General features: G+C 37.9%; 1 protein-coding gene across 1 annotated transcript in view; it reads right to left on the reverse strand.

Moving 5' to 3' along the window:
- The window catches only part of LOC148830774 (Fc receptor-like protein 5), a 142416-nt gene extending 118390 nt beyond the window's left edge, over positions 1-24026 (reverse strand). The window contains exons 1-2 of the mRNA XM_088919975.1: positions 23970-24026; positions 29-36 (exon numbers count right to left, since the gene is read on the reverse strand). Of these exons, the coding sequence (XP_088776101.1) occupies positions 29-36; positions 23970-24026 (65 nt within the window). The remainder of the gene's footprint in view (positions 1-28; positions 37-23969) is intronic.
- Between the last annotated feature and the right edge of the window lie 1213 nt (positions 24027-25239).

The raw sequence follows: 25239 nt of genomic DNA on the forward strand, positions 1-25239 counted from the left end.
TTTCCTGGTAAGATTTGAGGAAACTCACAGTCTATCCTGGAAGCATAGACCACAAGGCAGTACCACACCATAAATGGGTTGCCAGTGGCATACATACAGTAAAGTGAAAATGTAAGGAAACTCCCATAAGATTTATGGTTTAACATATTAAGACCAGTTCTACTACTAGACAAAAACTAACCTCATTTGATAAATAGCACACAAAACGTCTATTGTGTCATTATTTATAAAAAACATCAGCCTGCATTCAATATCTTTGTATGAAAAGTAAGTGCATCATAAATTCTACCATCTTATCATCTTAAATAGGTAGGTAGATAGAATCAGGAGCACCAAAACATGAACAAATGATACGTTGATCATCAAGAAGTGATCCCACCTGTGTATAAAATCAGAAACTTTGGAAATTTGGTCTTAAGCGTTCGGTTTTGTGGTAACACATCATGCCCTGATCAAAATAAATCTATGACAGTCTTAGAGAAAGAATTGGTGCTGCTTATCAGTCTGGGAAGGGTTACAAAACCAGTAAAAACCAGTTTCATAGTCCATCATTCCATGGTAAGAAAGATAATCTACAAATGGAGAAAATTCAAGATTGTGCCCAACTTACCCAGGAATGGCTGTCCTACCAAATTATCTCCAAGATCTGAGCATAAGATGTTCCTAGAATTCTTCAAGAACCCCAATGTTGCATTCAGGGTTCTCTTGCTATGATAAATGTCAGTCCACCAGCAGGAAAAAAATGAATAAGAATGACTTTCATGGAAGGATAGCCAGGAGGAAACCCCTGCTTTCAAAGAAAAATATACACTTAAAGTACTTTTGCAAAAGTTTTAGGATAATTTTGGTTTCGGATGTCTTTCTGCAATAGGATTTCTGAACCCCCTCTTTGAGAATGCAGACGGAAATTATCCTGAATTCACAACAGTATTCCACTTTCTTCATAAGCATTTTATGCAGCAAAGTTTTTAACTTAGTCACTTACAATGGTTATTTTGGAAAAGTTCTGACATGCTCGTTATGACTATCTTAAGGTTATATACTTTATAAAAAGTTATAATGTTTTAACCTTTTCTATGAATATTTGCTGTCATTATTGCAGTAAAAACTGTTACTAAAAGTCGTCAAGTACTGTTGCAATTTACTGTTACATTTTCTGATTGTTACAGTAAATTGATGCCAGTTTTTTATTTGTGTCTGGTTTTACACATTTGACATAAAAATATAGAAAGCACAGAGTATCAAAACACCTAGAAATCAAAGACAATACAAAACTCTGGCTTAACAGTATGTGGCTAAAATATATTGTATGTCTCTCTTCCTTGTTATTTAATGATTGCTGTAGGATGATTCCTGAATGCCATAGCTGTACATTGCAAATTGTTCTGCTGCTGAGCTTTTCTCTTACTTGTCTGCTGGCAGGAGAAGAATAGTCCTTTCAGAACTGAAAGAAGAAAAAAGAATATAGTGAGAGTGTGTATGTCTGTGTGTGCCCTGCAATTGCTTGATGTCCCATTCAAGGTGTATCCTGCATTGTGCCCATTGCTTGTCCAGTTCCCTTTCAACCCTGAATTAGAATTGGTTAGAAAATGGATGGGGACCACCACCATCAATGTGCAGCATAGTGCACCAGTACATTCACCACACACCAGCTATCTGTTTGGAGGGGAGGAGCACAGAGTAATGAAGCCAATTCATAGATGGAGATTAATAGGAGGCCATGACTGGTAAAGACCAGTGGGAAATGTGGCCAGGATACCCCTACTCTTTTCGAGAAACGCCTTGGGATTTTCAATGACCACAGAGAGTCAGGACCTCAGTTGTATGTTTCATCTGAAGGACAGCACCTTTTTATAGTATAGTGTCCCAATCACTATATTGGGGCATTAGGACCCACGCAGACCGCAGGGTGGGTGCCCCCTGCTGGCCTCACAAACACCTCTTCCAGCAGCAACCCAGTTTTTCCCAGGAGGTCTCCCATCCAGGTATTGACCCGGCTCACACCTGCTTACCTTTAATGTGTTGCCAGTTGTGAGTTGCAGGGTGATATGGCTGCTGGCTGCAATCATCAATGGGTTAACCACTTTACTATAGCTTGTGCCATATCTTTCACTGACTTCAAGTGTCATTTTTTTTTCAGCTGACGAGAACCAGGTGGCCATAGTACACAGTATATTCTATTTAAATTTTCCCTCACAATCATAATTGTTTCTCAGTAGAAACGGCAAATTATAGCATATTAAATTTAAAATGTTTAAGTCACTGCAGATAATATTAAAGAGGAAGACCAGAGAGTTAATTTAATATTTATATTAAAAATCAATATATTTTAGGGAAATTTCCATACACTGAGATTTTTTAATTTACTGTATATCCTTATTAGTCTGATATAGAGACAAATTTATTTTGTGTAACTTGTCCAGCTGAGTTAATGGCATCTGAAGGAGTGGCACGAAAAGAGTTTATCAATGAAGCCAGCTTTTGTTAGCACTTTGTAAATGTGTAGACCCACTTGCCAATTTTCACCAATGCACAGGGGACTGGATAAGATGGTTGATTGGGATAAGGAAAATGAATTATAGGAATAAATAAAATAAATAAAGACTTGTAAGGGTTAATAGTGGAATCAAGCTTGAAGTAATAAAAAATAATGCTTTGACCTATTCTATTTTGCTTCTTTTGAGGTAGAAAGTGATTTTATTGTGAGAACCAATGGAAAAATCCAATAAGGGATGAAAATGATGGTGGAAGGGTTGGCTGGCGCCAGTGAATTCTACCCAGAGAAAACAATCCAAAGAAGGCCACAAAAAATAATGCTTTGAGGGTCAAGGTGACAACAGGAGACGAGATGTCATTTTGGAGTAGGGAATTAAAACAGGATTTAAAGATTTCACCTTTAATTGGAAGGTGATTAGATGTTAGTGAAAATAATCAAAAGTAAGACAATCTTAGTGGGTCAGACATGGGAAAGGAAATATGGAAGTTACAGTAAAAGTCTTGAAATTAATAATTATTAATTAGTTTCTATTGAGAAGAAAACAAATGTTGCTTACAAACTGAGCTGTATAACATACACAATATCAATATGAATCACACAATTAGCGAATAACTACTAAATGAGCTTTATGGCCCACTTGGCCTCCACATCTTTGTAACTATTCTTATTATTTTATATTTAGATGAGAATCATTTTCCGTGTTTTGGTATTTATTCAATAATGATAGAAATTTATAGTCAGGCACACTAAGAAACTCAATAAACACATTTTGCTTCTTTGTTATTTCAAAATGACTTTTAAAGAAATAAAATGACTTTACATAGACCTTTTAGAGTATATGAACAGGAAGGAACAGTAAATTTGCCCAGAGAGGTATGTTGGTCCGCATAGACATTTTACTTTCCTTTGATTACCGCATTTTAAGGACTTCAATAATATTAAACATAAGTTACAGTAATAATATTAATAAAACAGCGGAAAACAACATGAGTATTTCGACTGAAACATTTATAATAAAATAAAAATAGTGTTAATAAAATTCTATTTGGGAGATAAAACATCTGGAGTACTTACATATTGCCATGAAGATTTCATACCGTTGCATTGTGTTTTTCAAGATCTACAGGAGTGACCACTGAAATTCAGAGAAGCTCACCTGCATTTCCTTAGATGACAGCTGAAGACTTCATTTAAGCTAAACAAAAAAAGTGCTGACGACACTATTGTGGGTTATGTGTGAAGTTCGTGCAACATATAACCACTCTTACAAGGCACTACACACTGCAATTCAAACTCTGATGTAGAAAGATGCAGACAGGTGATAATATTGTTCATTTTCTGAGCTCTGTAGGATTACATGAAGTCACAGTGTAGTTTGGCTACACTAATTGATTTCCTACGGGAAAGGCCATTTCCAGACAACATACATTATAGTGCATTTTTTCTGTAATGCTCTACACCCGTACATTTACAATCAGTACTTTTGTGAGGGTATGTACCCCCATGATGGTTGAGGGGGACAGTCTCACCGAAAAAAATTGCCTCTTTGTCCTACTGGAGGAAACCTCCCAAAAATTGTATTTTCAAATATTATAATAGAAATTGTGATTTCAATGAAAAATTGGAAAATTTGAGGAAATAAATATACAACACAAGAAACACCTGATTTTGGGTTTTCCTTTTGTTTAAAAAATAATCAAAAAAATTAACAGAAAAACATGATATCAAGTACAGTATGTTCCCAATGGCAATTCACAAATCAAGATTTACAGTTCATCGTCTTCAGTGTTTTACCTTTTGGTCTACAAGGAATTTGAAACAAGTACAGTATATGTACAACTGTTGTTTCCTCTCAAATTATTATATTTAGGATTTTACAGTAAATTCCTTATTCTCCTGTGTGGAAGATACCACTTAGTTTGGCATAGTGGGGCTGTAGTGCTATTGTAACAACCTGTAAAGTTTCATATGAATAATGTAAATACTTAACATTCACTATAAATCACAATGTGTCTGAGTGTCTTGAAAATAGACATGTTGAACACTCCAGGTATGCGATGAAATTTTCAGAATACATTGTGACATTGTTGGGGTGGCTACCTAAAAAGAAACTGCAGCAAGAAGTGTGCAAGATCTAGTAAAATATATATATATATCTTGGCCATGCCTTGAACAGGGAGACGCCTTGTTTTATTTTTATGTAAAATCTTCAAGGGCATGTACTAATTCATCACAAAATTTAGACCATCTTTCTCAGTTACCATCCGTCACCAGTTACCAGTTACCGTCAGCATGCATAGGCTGCAAAGGAACAAGTAATAGGTTTATTCCATGCTGAAAAGAGAAGAAAGAAAACACAACGCTTTGGCCTTGGAGCCTTCTTCAGGTGTGTGAACCTGAAGAAAGCTCCACGGCCGAAATGTTGTGTTTTCTTTCCTCTCTTTTCAGCATGTTTAGTATACCTGTATACTGTATTGTGATGCCATACAGGACAGCACACACTAGGGGTACTGATTCAGGCAGGTTCATGTCAACAGATGCACCCTGTCAGGGATCCATACACCACCCTGAGTATGATATGGCTCCTCATCATATTCTTTATATGCTTCTGTCCAAATTACCATGACTGCCTCTGAGGTCATTCTGCTCATCCACTGCCAATGTCCTAAGCCCTTAATTTGCAGACTCAGAGCACCAGCATGTGTTCATCCACCTTGCCCTCTTTTGGTCAAGCCCATTTGGCTGTAACCATTTTCCTACATTTTTTACCTTACAAATGGTCCAATATAGCAACAACCAAATCTGATACCATTCTGGAGCCTCCTGCTCCTCTATCTGTAACTCTCTCTCTTAGGACACTGTTCCTCGGTATTACTCTCACACAAAAAAAAGTTACTGGCTCAGTTGTATTTCGTCAGTCCTCCCTTTGACTTTGTGTTGGCCTACAGTACATCTGCTAGTCCTCAACCAGTGCCAGCAGGTAGCATGTCATACAATACATATGTCATACATTACATACTAATACATTACTTGCAACTATTGGTACATTGGTATTCTGCTAGTTTGCTTCTCACACATCTAATAGCTGTTGACACCTCAACCGCTCAACACAAATCTGTGTCCTTTAGGAGTTGCTAGCACATCTCCCTTGTGCTCGACCAATGCTGCCTTCACCACAACACTGTGTACTGTACATATTCTACACTGCAACCAGAGACCAGCAACTAGATAGCTGCTCCACCACTCTGGACTTCAAGTATAAACCTAGGTCCCTCAGGGCATTCTCATGCTCTTTGGACCTCACATGTTGCCAGAAAGCCACAGATTAGATAGACCCTCTTCCTATATCTTTCCATACAGAGCTGGGCTCCCATCGGACATACACCAGCTCTCTGGTCTTAACTCACTTACCCACACAGAGTCTCTCTACTCACTTTTAATCAGCGCACCATGCTTTCATTCACTTTGGCATGACAGAAAGATGAGTGGCCCTGTAGTCGTCAGACAGCTCAATCTGTGCAAGCACTGTTTTTAAAGTTTAAAACAGTTTAAAGTTTTAAGTTTAGAACTCTATAACTAAAATCCCATTGTTATACTGTAGGGTCCGAACTCCGTGGTACTGTAGGTGTAAGGGGTACAGTAGATAGATAACGTCTGAGTTATGGTATGGTAATGCCGAATTTCCAGTTCTTTCATTTGCTGCAGTACAGCATGAGACTGGAAGCTTTCAGTCAGGAATGAAGGGAGGAACAGTTGGTAAGTCACATTTTATGTTTAAATAAACAGAGATAACGAAGCGACTAAGACTATCCAGACTCTCCTCTTCTTTATTACAGTTACTGCAATCCCTTGTTTGTATTCACACACAGGCACTGGCATGTGTATGGCATGCTAAGGTATTCACTATTTTAAGAGATGTGTATGCTATTGAGCATGAACCAGAGAATATGTACACCATACTGCCCTCTTTAGCCACAATGGATCTCCACAGTACACAGTGATAGGAGCTTCATATTGTTTTCTCTGACAATAACATTCCACATATAGTACCTACCAGATTATACATACCCCCCCCCCCAAAAAAAAAGGAATTAAAACAACATATAGAAGATTGGGCTACAGATTGGATAATGTGCCTTTTTTTTTAAAAGTCTAACAATGTTAAACCGTAATCATAATATCACTGTACAGAGAAAAAATAACATTTGTCATAAATGTATCCTACAAAACAAATGTTACATTTATTCACATCTCTTTTATTCATCAGTATTTATTTTAATAAAATGTTTTAAAAAAACAAATGTACAATAACTGTTCTTTGGAAATACAATGGAATCCCCCCAAATGATATAGAGGACTCAAGGTTTACTGTTTCCTGCAATCTGCAATACACAGTGACATCTGGATATTGTCACGCCCGACATCCCTCCCTAGAGGACGCTCCACTGCTCCCATTATTGTCCGTGTGATTAAGCTCTCCAGGTGTACCCTTTTAGCATTATTATTTAAAGATCGGCACCTCCAGTCCTCGGGGCTCATCATTAGGGTAAGATGTCGCGAGGCCTGCCTAGCACCAGGAAACCCTACGTCCGTCTCCTGAGGGCATAGGCCTCATCCCCGACACCTCCCGCTTCCTGAGCCCGGGGTCTGGAGGATCTCGCCCCGTCACCCTTGGACCCCCATGTTTTGTTTGTCCATGTGCTCCCCCCTCCCGGGGATTTTAACTTTGTCGCGTCCCAGGATGGATTCCTTGTTGATGGACTCTCGGACTGTGCTTTGACCTGCCCTTGGACCCGTTTGGATTTGGATGCCATTTTGTCTTCCCCGTTCACTGTCTCACGGATTGTCACTATTATTTTGTGCACTATTAAACCCCTGTGTGTTCCCTTTTACCACGCCTCCTGTTTTCTCCAGCTCTTACCGCATCGCATAGGGTCTTCTACAAGATCTGACACGGATTTCAGTCCGTGTTCGTGACAGATATACTTGCATATATCCATACAGTATCTGTAGTTTCGTTGAAAATGTTTCTTCAAAGTCTTTTGAATACGATACACAAATAGATCACTCTCAAACTTGCCAAACATAATTTCAATGACAAGTTTAAAAATATGTCATGGTTAGATTAATTGAAATTTTAAATTTCCAGACTTGGTCGTTGGGCTTATGTTTGGCATAAAAATGATTAAACTCATGTTGAGAAAACAGTCATGCCCACTGTGTAATATTGTCTCAATTATATTTAAAATTGTTTTGCAAAATAGATGCACATTTTTAATTCTAAAAGATAACATATTGCCAAGACATCTGGTTCTTTCTACCAAAAAGCTCTAACTTGGCCAAGAACGGACACTCCAGCTTGATAATTATCCAAAATATATGCCCAAATCGTCGAAGAATGTTTAGCTGTACACAAAATAATTGCTATTGACACTGCCATCATTATCTGGAGAGCTCAGTCCAATTGAACATTTTTTATTCTCACACAAAATAACTTGATAGAAACCAAATGGTGTGAAAGAGTAATTCTATATAGAAGAAAGGTAGTACATTTCTCTTCTGAAGTACAGTACCAGGTCCTCATAACACACTTCAAAAAGAGTCTATTCAAAGTAATGCCAGAGGAGTTATAGACTACTAACTACTGTATATTAGTGTGGATAAATGTGATCCTCATGTTTTATGGACTTTAATTATTTATGTTAAATATTACTTTGTTCTGTGCAATGCTTTTAAGATTTCTATATCTTATTATTTTTAAGAAAGTATTATTTGTTTTCGCAATTTCTTATTTTGCAAACTCAGAAATACATTTATATGGGATTTTTGTCAGTGATCTATGATGTCCTACGCACTATGTGATATTTGCTTTGTCATCTTTGCCACAATGTTTCATCTGTTACAGTTTGAATAACCCATAATGAAAAGAAGGATTTTTGTTATTATTTAAGATTTTCATTAAAAGTTATTTAATGTTAGCTAGCATTGGGTTATTTGTAAAGTAAAAACTTGTGTAGTCTCAGAATTTACTTGAGCAGAGTTTACTGAATCAAGACTGCTGGCACCACAGTCTTTATTACATTTGGAGATTTGGTATGCTCAGGACTCACAAGCCATCTTATTTAGAGGGAAGTCAATAACACCTAAAGACAGGGAAAAAAGCTGCTCAACAAAAATATTTCTATGTAGTTGTGAGCACAGTGTTGAGAGTTCTAAGAGCCTTTTCTGTTAGCATTCTAATTTACCAGCAGACTGTAGGCTGAAAACCATTCTCATTTGATAACATCACAGTTACTGTAAGCTTCTGCATGTCTATATTTGCCTTTAAAACCAGAATAGAAGAGCATCAGTCAAACCCAAGGGTCACCACTTTTGTGGTTTCATTTGGTACTGTATACATTCTTTAGTCCCAGAATTGTTTGATAAACTGCAAACCTGAAAGCTGTCTGTTAGGGTTTGTAATCAAAATTGAGCCAAGATCTTTTCAGGGAAACAATAATGCATTTAGTCTTGAAAGGGTGCTCTGAGCAACAAAGTCAAAGAACCTTCACAAAGTATTGGAGTGCAAAGTATTCTTGTATTTGTGATCATAAGATTATGAAAGAGAAGGTTAAAGACGATTATGAAAGACAAGTACAGTATACAGTGATACATTTTATTTTGGGGTAATTATATTCATACATTTAGTACAGTATATACTTTGTTATTTGGTTATATCTCCCTTTAAAAAACTCAATTTACAATGTTAATGTTCAGACTTCTTAATACATTAAAACAACGTTCATGCTTGTGTGAAAATGTCTTCAATTTACACTAAGTTTAAAAACATTGATGAGTAAAACTCATAGAAGCTCACTCTCATCTTCTCAGGAAAAAGTCTATCTCATACCTCATCTGAAGGTTTCTGAGAGGTTCTTACGGCAGGATCAGTACTGTCATTATAGATATAATAAAATGTGAAATTTAGACACAATTATTTTGCTGTTGGTACTCTGTTTTTGTAAAGAAGCAAATATCTTGGCATATCCAAAATATTTTAAAAATACCTCAATTAAATGTATGAAGAAATCATCTGGAAAGTATAATACCAGTGTCATACAGTATATCTTTTTTAAGGGCATATACTGTATATTCTTGTTATTGTCCTGTCAGACTGGCTGCAGGTTTATTCCTGGCTGTGCCTGCCAGCAAATGCTTATTAGTAATATAAATAGTATTTTGTAAATCAGAATGAAAGATAAAAAGTATTAAATACAGAAAAGAAGCACTCGGATCATGCTGGTCCTAATGGGTTGGCTGGCTCAGCAGCCCCCAGGGCATGAAAACACCCTGACTCACTGATAGTTGCTTGAGAGGTGCTGCCTCATGACTGGGAGCTGGATCCTCAGGGGTAGATAAGGAAGAGGAAGACTTCCATGATTTACTGAGAGTCACTTGAGAGGTGCTGACTCATAACTGGCCTCGGACCTCTGAATACAAAGGAGGAGGTAGACCCCTAACTTGCTGAAAGTTGCTTTTTAAGGCACTGCCTCGTGACTGGGCACAAATCCCTCAAGGGGGAAAAAGAAAGAACCCCATGAAAGAAAGTACCCCTTGACCGGAGGAATAATTCTCAGAGCAGCTGCCCCAGGGGTGGAGAATGAAGAGAAAGAATTGAATTGACTCTTGAGAAAGAAGTGAAGTCCCCAGACACACCAAGAACCACTTTGGGAGCTGCTGTCTTGTGTACCTTACCCTTAGGGAACCGAGAGGAGGAGAATTAGTAGGTTAGAACTGCTTAGAACAGTGTGAGAACCTCTCCAGGAGGGGTCAAGGTGGTGCTGCTGACCTGAGATTGGAGAAGTGAGATTAACTTCAGAGGGAACCTGGATGCAAAAGCAATATGAAAGAAAGAGTAGGAGGAGGGAGGTGAAGGGAACCCACAACTTTAGACATGAGTGTTATAGTTGATAGCATATGAGGAAAGATGTGAAAACGGGTTTAAATTAAATCCTTTTCTGTATGAGGTTTAGACTTCTAAACAACAAGCTGGAATTTATGGCAGGAAAGGGGGTTAACTGATAAGGATTCCAGATGCAAGCTAGGAGCCCGCTGGGGATGTAATCTTAAACTGACCATTTGGCCAGGGTCTCTTAACTGGCCAAATACCATGACCCCTCTTTACCATAATAACAAGTGACGTCAGAAGCGGAAAGAAAATACTATATAAACTAAAAGTTTGTACCGGCACATTGAACAATATTTCGGTTTTGTTGTTTCTTGCGGGAAACAAGACTTTGGCTTTATTGTTCCTTGCATGCAATAAACTCATCTGTTTAGCTTCATCTCGGGATCCAGAACCTTATTTTTTCTGTTACAACAATTCAAAAATTGAATAATAGAGGAAGAGGAGCGCCCCCCAGCTTATCACCCCAAACCTTTTCCTGTCAATTTTCATTGTAATGCGACAGGGCATTGGGTGGGGTAACAATGACATTTCAATAGGCTGGATTTAGAAAACTAAGTACACAATCAGGCCCTTTAATGAGGAAACCTCTATTTATTTAGCAGTAGCATTTTAGCCTGCACCAAACCATGTATTGCATTTAAATGCAATATTAGCACATTTAAAATGTAATAAGTATTAAACTCAATGTTATCTTGTTTAAAAGCACTATTACCTTGTTCTAATGCATTTTTTTTTCTTCATGGCAGGCTTCCATAGATTAATCTAAGCAGCATCTCTTCATGCTCTTTGAGAGAGCTAGAGAATCCAGACAGGACTGAACTCACATATTCTCCCAACACTCAATAACCAACGGAAATCTGTAAATCTTTAGAATACAAAGTATTATTGTCTTTCATGCTTCCCCTTTGTCCATCAGATTTCCCATTATTTTAATAATCAACCATTCCCACCTATTGTTTCTTTTATTTTCCTAACAGACAAGAAAGATTTCACAGTATAAACATCACTGGACAAAATTAAGTTCTTCTTGCTCCAATGCAGCCTGTAAATGGAAGTACTGTAGTTTTCAGCTGTAGCCTGTTGATCTAAATCTTCACATCAAGCTAGAATCTGAATATTTTTTTTCTTTCAAACATTCTAATGGGTAATAGGTTAGAAAATGTTTGGTGTGCAAAAAGAAAAAATAGAAATTATAGATTGATCACATTCTCTACCATATACTGTAGGAATATTAACATCTTCACATTCATCATGTTTATATTAATGTTTTAATTCTCCATATTTCTGCTCATGTGTAAGTTAGTGGTTTAGGTTGTTCTGTGAGAAACAGAATGAAGATTAAGTGGGTAACTGTACACCTGAAACTGTCCTATGTCCTAAATTTGGTTCTGCTTTTTCAGCCCTGAGCGGCTTGACCAGTACATGTACGTCACTAACTGCAGACTGGTGTTACAGTGTATTCTTAGTGTCTGAGCTAAATTGATTTTGTAATTAGTTCTTCTGTGTAATTTCTTTATGTACATTGTAATTTAAGTCACACCTCTAATAAAGCAAATTGCATATATCTCAACTGTATCTTTATTTTCCAAAAAAGTTACCACCTTACAGTAAACTCACAACTGACCAGGATGTAGGCATGTACAATATCAAATCTGTGTTTTTGCTTATAAATGATCAAATTCATTTTCTTTAGCAGTAATTAATCAAGATGTTGAAATGTGTATTTGAGAGTGCACACACTGTACTGAAAAAATCAGCCAAAAAAGTCAATGAACTAAATAAATTCATCAACTGAAAAAACTTCTCATTTACAGCCAACATTATTAGTAGGATCACAGCACTGTAGCAGAAAATACTGTAAATAATGCATTCAGAGTCTTGACAGGGTGCTCTGAGCAACAATGTCAAAACACCTTCACAAAGTATTGGAGTGCAAAGTATACTTGTATTTGTGATCATGAGATTATGAAAGAGAAGGTAAAATAAGATGAAAGACAAGTACAGTATACAGTGATACATTTTATTTGGGGGTAATAATATTCATACATTTAGCATATACTTTGTTATTTGGTTATATCTCCCTTTAAAAAACTCCATTTACAAATGTTAATATTCAGACTTCTTAATACATTAAATCAACTTTCATGCTTGTGTGAAAATGTCTTCAATTTACACTAAGTTTAAAGACATTGATGAGTAAAACTCATAGAAGCTCACTCTCATCTTCTCAGGAAAAAGTCAATAGACTTCAGCAGGGTCCGCTTGTCGGCACGCCCGTCTCTATTTGGTGGTTTGAACCAAATCTTTGAGCTGACATTGCCATTAAATGTGACCGAGAATACTCCAACCGGCGCGTCGCTCCGCCTGCCGTCGGGGGGAGGAGAACAAAGTAATGTAGCCAATTCATAGAGGGGGATTATTAGGAGGCATGGGAAATTTGGCCAGGACGCCGGGGTTACACCCCTACTCTTTTCAAGAAACACCCAGGGATTTTTAATGACCACAGAGAGTCAGAACCTCAGTTTTACGTCTCATCCGAAAGACGGCGCTTGTTTACAGTATAGTGTCCCCGTCACTCTACTGGGGCATTAGGACCCACATGGACCGCAGGGTGAGTGCCCCCTGCTGGCCTCACTAACACCTCTTCCAGCAGCAACCTTAGTTTTTCTCAGGAGGTCTCCCATACAGGTACTGACCAGGCTCACACCTGCTGAGCTTCAGTGGGTTGCCAATTGTAAGTTGCAGGGAGACATGGCTGCTGGCGCATGAAAGCATGATACCAATCCGGCTTTGAAAATAATCACTGGTCTCATGGCAACAGGGTTACAGGTCCTCACAGTGTATGCGTTTGTGATGTCATTGAATCCAATTATCACAGCTAGTAGAGCCTCAAAACATCACAGTCTTACCAATGAGTTGTAACGATTGTCACTCCTCCTCTTAAGGGCACTCCAGCCCTTCCTCGTTCTGTCCCATTACCCACACCTGTTCTTTATTCCAGCCCCTCTTCTGTTCCACCTTATAAGCCAGATGCAGACGTCATCCGGGGCTTCTCATTGATTTCCGCATCGTGAGAGCCCGGGTCCTGCTGGGTCTGGCTCCGTTATGTTTTTAACCTTCAGTTCCTGATTCCCCTCCCTTTGCCGGTCCCGACCCGGTTCATGGTTTTAACCCCCGAATGGATTGCCTGGTTAAGGACTCTTGCTTTTGTGTTGGATTCCCCGTTTGGACTTTACATGGGTTGTTTGCATCGGCCACACCTCCCCGGACCACCAGCACTCCCCGGACACGCCCCCTGTCTCCAGACCCTTTTCCTGCATGACCATTTTTCCCCTTGTGTCTTCACAATTCTGGATCGTGTCGTCCGCATAGAGCCCGGAAAGAACCGGATCGTGACATGAGTCCTGCAGTGGTGATTAGACTCAAGCAACCTTGCTTTAAGTGTCTCCTTGGGACAAGTTCTCTAGTGGGAAGTTCTGATTACAGAAGCTCCCACCAGAGGTTTATAGGAGGAGAATCAGCAGAAATTGGGTTCATCCATGGTTTTCAATACATCTTGAAACTACCAGTGGTGACACCCATACTCTGCCACTGCACTCTCCTGTGCTGAAGTACCTGTAGAACCATATACAGTATTTCATCCTCATGTTCAGACGATCTGTGAAAGCAATACAAAAGACAAATAGAATTTTATGATATATACTGTAGATATTATAATATAATTCAATTCAAGGGATGTTATGTTAAAAGTTTACTTTACACATTTAAAACACTATGCAGTTATGAGAAAAATGTTATGAATTGATTAACATTAATTGCTCCTAAAAAGTGTGATCTGGTCTTATCTACAGAAATAACAATAGATAAACACAGTCTGATTGAACAAATAACACACACAATTGTACTTTTTCATATCTGAATTTGTATATACTGTTTTAACATTCACTGTCTATGCAGGGAAACATTCGTGAACCTTCATATTTAGTATCAGCTGGAATCTCCTTTAGCAGCAATGACCTCGACCAAACATTTCCAGTAGCTGCTGATCAGTCCTTCACATTGGTCTGTTGGTATTTTGGCCAATTCATCTTTACAGAACTGTATCAGTTCATTTATATTTTGGGGATGTGTTACATGAACGGCTTGCTTCAGATCATGCCACAGAATTTTAATTGCGTTAATGTCAGGGCTCTGTCTTTCACTTCCAAAATGTGATATTTCCTCTGTTTAAGCCATTCTATTGTAGATTTACTCCTGGTTTTAGGATCTGTCATGCTGCATGACCTACCTTCTTCAGCTTAAGATCAATGACGGATACCTTGACATTCTCCTGTGCAATTTGGAATTCATTGTTCAATGATTTGATTGCAAGCCATCCAGCCCAGAGATGGAAAAGCAGCCCCAAACCATGATGCTCCCTCCAACACGCTTTACGTTTGAGATGAGGTTTTCCTGTTGGTATAGTGTTTTGTTTCCTCCATACATAATGTTGTGTATTTATGCCAAAATGTTCCACTTTTGTTTCGTCTGTCCACAGAACATTGTTCCCAGTAGAACATCTGGTGGTCTTTGGCAAACTTGAGACGGACCACAATATTTTTTTTCTGATAGCAGTGTTTTCCTCCATGGTATCCACCCATGAAGTTATCTTATCTTTTCTTATTCTGGACTCATGAACATTACCCAGTGCAAGAAATACCTACAGATCCTTAGGTCTGAACCTTAGGTTACCCTAGGGTCCTTTGTCACCTCCTTGAGCACTGTATAGCTCACCCTTGCAATGATTTCTGTTTTTGACCACTCCTTGGGAGCTTAGCAATGGTGCTGATTTTGTGGATTGATGGGAATGTGTTTCTAACCCTTTCCAGGATTATAAGTATCAACTCTTATTTTGTGGTCCTCTGAAACCTCTTTCGATCAGGGCATGATTCACTGGCAAATCTGTATTGTAAAGAGAGACTCTGTTGCTAATCACACTTGATAGGTTATTTAATGGTCAGGGCACCTCAAGCACCCACCTGAATGTCATCTAATTGATTAGTTGTCTAAGACTCCAATTATCCCCTTTAATAGAGGTAATTATCTTAAAGGTTCACATACTACACTTTTTCCAGTATAAACAGCAAATATAAACAATGTGTTCAATATAGACAAGAAAAAAAACAAATGTTCATGTGTTATTTGTTTAATCAGATAATGTAATTAATAATGTTTAACTATTATGACAGAGATGAAGATCATATCACACTTAAGCAGCAATTAATGCAAGAATACAGATGATTCCAAAGGGTTCACAAACTTTTTCTTACAACTGTACATGATTTTGAATTAGAATATAATTGTGGTCAACAGGTTACAAGAAAGTTGATTCTGTTCTGTAATCAGTTTATATATGTGCAACTAGACACAGTACATTTCTGAGCTCAAGACATTGAGGGGGCAAATTACAGTATAAAAGTATTCATTATCCACAAAGGAATTGATGAAGTCTTCAGAATTAACCGGGGACCCAATAATACAAATGGAAACTATATGGGACTTCTTTTAAAAACGAGAACAGTAGGCACTTCAAAAAGGTTTGGGGAGTATAGAACATGGTGCCCAGTCATGTTGTTTAAAACAGACACCTGTGGTTTTCATCAAGAAATAAAACAATCTAGTTGGCATGAATGGTCCATTCTTGTTTTTAACTGTTCTTGTGCTCATACTGTACATAACTCTATACAGGTTTTGACCTTTATATTGGTCCTCTTAGATTTTATTTTATTTTTATTTATTTAATTTCTTCATGGTTGCAGGTCCTCCTAAATCTGTGCTGACTCTGGAGCTTGGATGGATGGAGGTATTTATCACGGAAAGTGTGACTATGAGGTGTGACATTCAATTGGGCTCTAAGTGGATCTATGAATGGTACAGAGATGGAGAGGAGCTTCTTGTAGACAGAGCCAGTTCCAACAGCATCAATGGAAACAGATACACAATCCTGTCTACTGCTCAGTCAGACAGGGGGAACTATGCCTGCAGAGGTCATCGCAGCAGAAAATCAGTTTACTCTGCAACTAGCAATGCTGTTACACTGCAGTTGACTTGTAAGTGTTTTTTTTTAACTTTGCTTCATTTTATCAGTGATTCAGTTCACCTCAAGAAAGGGAGTGAATTCTCATTTTCTTCATTTTGTTTTCTATGACATTCTCCAGATTCAAAAGTTTCTTCATGTTTTTCCATTAAATAAAAAATGAAGCGATGATTTATTTCTCCAACAAAAACAGTTCAGAGAATGCATTTCTATACCTCAGTGTTCCCCTATTTTTAACCTGAAATAAATTGAAAGACCATAACATCTTTCTCAATTTTGTTCTTATAAAAACATAATGATCAATAATAGAAGGGTTGACATTGGTTACTTTGAATCAATTGCAATGAACTTGTGGATTTATTACAGAGCTGTGTGCTATGTAGAACGCTAACTAGTACTGTACAATTTTGGGATCATGTCTAGAATCATGCTCGATTGCAATGAAAAAAAAACTGCAGGATAAAATTCTTCAGTTGATTGTATTCTAGTACGGTACTAAAGATTAACCATTTTTGTTGTTCTACCATGCAGGAATTGCAGGTTACTCTGATCAGCAGCAAACTGCCTTTTGCTGTTATACAGTACCTATGTATACTTTTTCTTAACATTTTTTTGTTTGTTTTGTCATGTGTTGTATGTTGCACCGCTTGCTGCTTAATTGCCCTCCTGGGGTGAATAAAGTTTATATCGGATCCGATTGAAACAGTATATTTGAATTTTAACTGATTTTTACAATAGATGTCCAAAAGTTGTATTATATAGAATTTTAAGAAGCGTAAAATAATTATGATGTAACAATACCATTTCAGTATTAAGCTGCCACTATATTTGGAACTTCTCGTGTGTTCAGTTTTTCTGCCTAGAAAGGTGCTGATTTGTTTTTCAATTTCAACAGTTTGAAAGTTTGAAGATTGAATTTCAGTAGTTTGTTGCAATTAGAAATTACCTAGCTTACTAGTTTGTGATAGGTCCAAAATATCCTGCTTTAAGTTGTTTTAATGTTCTTTTGTAGTATTTTTGGTTAGGAGGGAAAAGAATACTGTGCTGTGAAAAAAAAAGCTTTTGAAATTAATAAGTTAAAATCAAATTTTTCCTTTTCAATTCCATGCAAGTTATGCAGCTGTGGAAAGCAAATGGAGACAGTTGTTTCTTCTTCAGATATTTACAAAAAGACATACATAAATTGTTTGAAAACACCCCCAAAAGATTGTGCACAGCTAAATATTTATATTTCCTCATAAAATGTGTTATTGTATGAATGGGCTGACATAGCCTTGTTATATACTGTGTGGGCTTTTACTTTTTACTTTTACTTTGCTAATTTAGGAGATAATCACCTGTAATATAAAATAAAACAATTATTTTCACTTTTGTTTGAGAGACACCTACTGTACAGTATATTTACACATTTATTGCTTGAGGCCAACTACGTGGTGGTCTTTAGTAGCAGACCCATAATCATACCCTGCTAGTAAACATTTATAGGTAATTTCATGTGCAGAATCTTTCTTATCATCTCATACTATTATGTAGTGAGAATGTATTTATTAGAACATGACTTAGTATTAATTCATCTTTTTTCCCATTGATTGAAGTGTATCCATGAATAACTTCTTTGCCTTCTCATTGGCGCTAATTGATTTAATGAGGCACATACTGTATAGGAGCTCTAAATCTTATGTCTGCCTCCATGTTCATTAAATATATTTTCCCTAGAACTATACTAAATCTGCATTTTAAGTTTAAAAGTCAAATCTCAATTTAAGTTGAAATGTCAAGGTATTAAATAAAATTTCAGCATTATAAGTTTAACATTTTATTCAGTTTTAATGCATATTTTTAGAGCCCTTCCATTGAGAAATGAGAACCTAATTATAAAAAATAATAATTCCTTATACTTTTGTATAATTTTGAAATTTGGCCAGGATGTCAGGGTAACACCCCTACTCTTTTCAAAAAATACCCTGGGACTTTTAATAACCACGGAGAGTCAGGACCCCATCACCATACTGGGTCATTAGGATCCACACAGACTGCAGGGTGAGCACCCCCTACTAGCCCTGCTGACACCTCTTTCAGCAACAATTTTAGCTTTTCCAGGAGGTCTCCCATCCAGGTGCTAGCCAGGCTCACACCTGCTGAGCTTCACTGGGTTGTCAGTTGTGAGTTTGTAAGACAATATAACAGCTGGCAACTAAGATAACCTAAAATGAAAAGTTACAGTACCTGAGCATGGAACTGTTATAGGATGTTTTACCATTATATAAATCCCATGTGTACTTGTCTTGTCTAAAATCTATACTCACTCTTACACAGCTTTTCTAACCCTTCAATATTCACAGCTATACCTAAACCTGTGCTAAGCCTTGAGACTGCATGGACAGAATTCTACACTGGAGAAATAATTTTTCTAAAATGTTGTATTAACTCTACTGAGTGGACCTATGACTGGTACAGAGATGGACAGAAGCTTGCTGTAGACAAATCTGATTTCAACAGCAATAAAGGAAACAGATACACAATCCCTTTTGCATCTCAATCAAATAAGGGGAGCTATACCTGTAGAGGTCAACACAATAGACGTTCACTTCATTCTGAAACCAGCAATGCTGTTACACTGGAGGTATCTGGTAAGTATTTTCTGATACAAATTCATGTTAGCTGTGATCCTGACCTCAATAATTTAAAGTCTCAGCATCCTCAGTCATCTTTTGAAACATTTTATTTCAGAGTATATTTGAAAGAACTTTCCTTTTCCTTGCTTCAGTTTTATATTTCTGTCAGAGATGGATAATGTTAACAATATAGCACATGGTAACAAAAGTCTTCCTGGGCTAAGTAAAATCCCCTGTTCTGTCAAGAAATCTGTTTCTAATTCCTAAGGCAGTGGTTCCCAGCCCTGATTCTGGTGACCCACAGACCTGTTGGTTTCTGTTCCAGCTGAGCATTCAGTTACACAATTAAACCCTTCACAGACTTATTGATAAGATTGATGTTGAAGCTTTAACCATTGTATTTTCAAAGTGAAATAAAATACCAAATGAGTGACTAGAAACCAATATTGCAATAATCCTTAGCAATGTCTTAGGTCAATTAAGGCTTCAATGATCTAATTCAGGTGGAATAAAAACAGCAAGTGTGTGGACCACCAAGACAAGGATTGGGAACCCCTGACCTAAAGACTTTTTTTCCTTCTGTGCTATTTCCTAAATTTCTTTTTGCAACATTTAGGTTGTTGGAAGCTAATTACCTACTTGTACCTCAATAGGTAAGCACAAATCATATCTCTTGAAATCTGTTTAGCAAGGTTGTCTTGCAGGTTTGAGCTAAAACCTACACCTGCAGACTGTCTTTGGACTATTTATGTATTCTGTGATTGACCTAGACTCACACTATGCATTGAATTTACCAAATTGAACAATGGTAATCTGGTCAAACATTTCTTTTCCATTCTGCTGAGCAAGGATGTATCCTTGATACTGCTTTTTGACTTGATTCCACTCGCAAATGTTGGAGATTCACCAACTACAGGAGCTTCCATTTACAACAGCTTAGAAAAAGACTGTTTTCTAGCACCTTTGAATGACATTAGAGACATGGAAGTCTCTAGCTAATCTAGTAAATCTTAGGAACATAAGACTAAAAATGTTCTCTGATCTGCACACGATTGCAGAACTCTCCCACATATATTATCTGCACTCTTTCTTACATGAATTCTCCTAAACTGCCTACATAAATCTGAGCTGTTGATTTTAATCAACTTTTTGGACATTAGGAATTCAGCACTATTAACTAAAATGGTTATAGGTTTTATTCAAAATGGGTGTAAAACATGTTAAAATCATTTGCCAACTGTTGCCCTATCTATACCATTTTAACACAGGTACCATATTACCATAACCTTTACCTGAGAGATATAGTGTGCTGCAGTATTGGCCATGGATTTAATACCCTGCCACGCCATCCCTGTTTCACCCATTGTCACAGTATTCTCTATATTTTTATCTGTACTGATCCTTAGCTTTCCTGATCTGATCTTCTTTTTCACCTCTTTTTGCACAGCACTCATGAGCTCTATGAAACCTTAAGAAAAAAGTTTCATTTTAAGTAGTTGTTCGAAATTTTTGGTTAGAGAGAGAGACTGTTCTTTATTACCCCCTGAGGGGCACGTTGTTTTACAGCAGCAGTGTAGGTGTACAGATGGACAGAAAAACCTACAGGAAAACCAATATACACACTGTACATATTTCCATAGAAGGTCAAGTGTTAAATAATGACATGGCTACAGGTATGAATGAGAACGTAAATTTGTTGGTTTTGGAGGTGGGGAGTTGGTATCTGCGTTCTGATAGGAGTTAGAACTGGAAATTATTAAACAAGGGGTGTGAAGGATCATCACAAATGGATTTTGCTTTATGCAAAACATGTGAATGATAGATGGAGGAGAGGGCTGGAAGATCAGCACCAATGACCTTCTGACATACTTTCACAAGGCTTTCCAGTTTGTTCTTGCTTCTCAGATTCAGGTTGTCAAACCAGCAGATCAGGGTAGAAGTTAGAACAGATTCAAGCAAGGACTGATAGAACAAAATCAACAATGAATCATTGAACTTAAAATACTTAAGCTTCCTTAAGAAAAACAGACGCTGTTGACCTTTTCTGGGGATCAGGTCAGTATTTGCTTCGAAATTAAGCTTGGAGTCCAGAACAGTCCAGAAGTACTTACATTGTTCTACTAGCTCCACCAAAACTCCCCCGATGCAGGTTAGGATGGGAGTGTGGGTGTTTTTCCTGAAGTCAGTTATCATGTCTTTGGTCTTAGCTTGAGGAAGTTTTGTTCATACCAGGTGGCAAACTCATTAATGATTGGTCTGTGGGACAACTCATTTGCTTGTAACAGGCTAACAATGACAGAGTTGTCTGCAAGTTTGATTATGTTTCTTGAGTGGTGATAGCTCTAGCAAGCGTTTGTCTATAGCACAAAGAGTAAGGGAGATAATACACATATTTGGGGGGATCCAATAGAGGAATGCTTTTTGTTGGATAAAACATGAGTGTCTCTCACCCTCTGAGTTCTGTCTGATAGGAAATCAGTAATCCCGCTGACAAGATTGAAGACCAAAGTTTGATAATAGCTTATTTGCCGGTAGGTGAGGCTGTTTACAATTAAATGCCGAGGAGAAATTCACAAACAGCAGTCTAGCATGGGTCTTGTTTCCATCAAGGTGTTGGAGGACAAGATTGAGAAGGCATGCTGTAGCATCTTCTACCTTCTACCCCCCTACCTGCCCTGTAAGTGAATTGTAATCTAGCTAAAGTAAAATCTAGCTGATCCTTTACTTTGGCTACAATCTCATTTTTCACAATCTGATCAAAACTTTTCATAACCAGAGAGGTCAGGACTACTGGTTTGTAATCATTGAGTGAACTGGGAGATTTTGTTTTGTTACCAGTTTCTCATCCGGCCCCTTTAAGAAGATCTTTCCAAAATACCTGACCATTCACCTGTCTCATTTATTCCTCACATTCTCTGCCTTTCTCTGTTTTAGGAAGTCTTAGTCATTATCCTTTTGCTCAGTATTTTTGGCATTTCTCTCCAAGTACTCAGCTCTTATCCTCGTTTTGTCTCGTTTCCCCTGGCTTTCAGATTGCTGTTCACCTTGGACCTTGATTCTTGGATTTAGGTTTTCGGCTTGCTGTTTTGATTTTTTTTGCTTTATTGGTATACGGGCTCTTCGACTTTCTGTCTCCCTGGTTTATGACTTTGTTTCGTATTTTGGTACATACTCTGGTGTTTTGAACTTTTGGACTGGTTTCTGGTTTACGGCATTAGAACACGGTTTCACTACTCTGCCCAGAATCCTTCAGGATCTACCTGGCTATGCTAACAGATTTGACTTTAGGTAGTGAAACAACAACTGATTCTTTCCACACTTTAGGAACCATTTGTTGGGTTAATGACATTTGGAAAATAAAAGAAAAGATGCCACACAGCTGTCTAACACATCTTTTCAATACTCTTCCCCCAACCGAATCAGGACCCGGAATCTTCCTCTCCTTAATCTGACTGAACCATTTACAGACCTTAGACTCATCAATTCTAAATGGGCAATCAGAGATCCTAACTCTGAATGCACTAATTTCATCCGAAAAATACTATTTTTCAAACCAAAGACAAAATTATTTCAGATCACTGGCAATGTCGGCGTCTGATTTACCAGATGTATTAATACTGCTGCTTCCATTCTTGTGCATTCCCACCAAAGACCTAATACCCTCCAATGCAGAGCATGAGATACCCCGGCACATTGCTTCCTCCACTTTATCCTTATGCCTACGTTTAGCCTTCTTAACCTCTCTTTTGTGTTTCCTTAAACATAACAGCATCACTTTGATGGAAAATATTTTTTTTTCAGATCAAGAGCTGACTTGAGAGACTTGGTCACCCAGGGCTTATTCTTAGGATATACGTTGCAAGATTTCAGAGGTATAACAGTATTTTCACAAAAAAAGAAACATAACTGGTGATTACATCTGTCAGTTCATCGAGATCAGTGTCCCAGTTTGTGCACTCGTAGCAATCCTGCAGTCGCTGTATGGAGTCCTCGGTCTAGACCGGCACCACTCTTCGTTCGGTTTTACCTCTCTTCACGGCCGTTTTATAGATCGGAATCGAATGCACAGCGTTGTGATCCGATGATCCCGATGGTGTTTTGACATCGAATTTGTAAGCTCCTTTAACTAATCTGTAACACAGGTCCAATACCCTATTATGCCTTGTAGGGCAGGTAACATATTGATGGAAATTGGTAAGTGATTTCTGCAGGGAGCAGTGGTTGAAATCTCCCATGATGAAATTAGGAGCGTCGGGGAAGTTGTTTTGAAAGTGTTGAACAGTCCGTGCAATTCGCTCTGCTGCCCTGATTGCATTGGCTGAAAGATTGGCCTAAGATGTACTGTGTTGTGATTGAAGTTGCCCAGTGGAGGTCTTGCAAGGGATGAGTAGGCATTTGGAATTGTCATACAGCAAAATCAATAATTTTGTTCATCCATGTTAAGCAGATCACATATTGATTATATCTACAAAGTCTGTGTTTAAGTGTGCAAATGTTAAAAGTTCCCAAAATAAATGTAGTAGCATTGGGGGATGCAGCATCCAGCATCCAGTTTCTGGACAGCATCAAAAATGGCTTCATATGGTATTCCCACATTAGTTTGATGATGTATTTAAACAAACGTTGTTAAAATTCATATTCTGTGTAAAACTGCAAATCTCTTGAGGAAATTTGGCAATTTAAAATATTTGAGGATAGAAACAGATTACACTTTCACATTAAGAGGAATTCAGTACTATATTTCAATCTAATGCTGCCATCATACAGCACATTCCAGCCATTAATAATGAGAGCCAGGTAGTCCACAGAAAACAGTAACAGCAAAGTAATTACCTTAATGAGTTTCATCATATCTTCATCCTGATCATCCTGCACCTGTAGATCCTTCATCGTACAAGCATCAGACAATCAAAAGTTGTAATAATCAAAAGATATGAAAAAAGTAATGAAACAAACCAACATGGATAGAAATGCACCATCAGTCACTACAGAGCTAATTTTATGGACAGATGTACTGGGTGTATTACCTCCTACATGGTGTGTCAGCAGTCATCATGCTGGGGCACTCTTTTTGGAGTTCATGCTGTCACTACAGAGCTAATTTTATGGACAGATGTACTGGGTGTATTACCTCCTACATGGTGTGTCAGCAGTCATCATGCTGGCCAAGATGCAAGAATGTTATCTACAGGTGCTCTTAGAAAAGCAATCTAGTTTTCCTTTGAGATCACTTTTGTCCAAACACACATTTGTTATAAACACATGATTGCAACTCATATTCTAATTCTGATATATTTGTCTGCTAGAAATACTGCCAAAGCCCAATATATTACAAGATCCTCCCAGTGAGCTGATATACACAGAAGATACAGTCACCCTGGGATGTGGATTTGGAGGACATTCTACTGGCTGGAAGTATCTCTGGCATAAAGACACACAGGCATTATCTGACACTCACAGTGTGAGCACTGATGGGTCCTGTTACAAAATCAGCTCTGCTGCTCTGTCCGACAGTGGAGAGTACAGGTGTCGAGCTTTAAGGGGAAAAGTGGAGTTTTACTCTCTGCACAGTGACCCTCTGAAATTAGAAATCAGAGGTAAGATGTACAATTCATAATATATGATTTTACCAATGTCTTTATTTGTTTGTTTGTTTTGTAAATACAACACCACAACTCATGCTTTTTAATGACATTTTCTACCAATCTATTCAATATTTTATGCAGCCCGAGCAAAAGCGGCACTCACCTTGGAGTCGGGATGGACAGAGATATTCATGACAGAAAGAGTGACTCTGAGGTGTGAGATTCAGGGGGACTCTACTGAGTGGATCTATACATGGTACAGAAATGGACAAGAGTTACCTAGAAACAAGACTGCGTCCAGTAGGGGAAATGAAGACACATACACAATCCTCTCTGCTGAGCAGTCCCACAGTAGGGAATATATCTGTAAAGTAAAAAGTAATAAGAATTCCTTTTTTTTCAACAATAGCAATTCTGTCACACTGAAGGTGTCTGGTAAGTATTCTGTAATTTAACTTAATTTAACTTTGACCTTTTTACTATCAACAAAGGTGATGGTGAGCTTTTCAGACTTTTCA

The sequence above is a fragment of the Atractosteus spatula genome, chromosome 7 (assembly GCF_055471065.1).
Source record: "Atractosteus spatula isolate fAtrSpa1 chromosome 7, fAtrSpa1.hap1, whole genome shotgun sequence".
NCBI classification, from domain to species: domain Eukaryota; kingdom Metazoa; phylum Chordata; class Actinopteri; order Semionotiformes; family Lepisosteidae; genus Atractosteus; species Atractosteus spatula.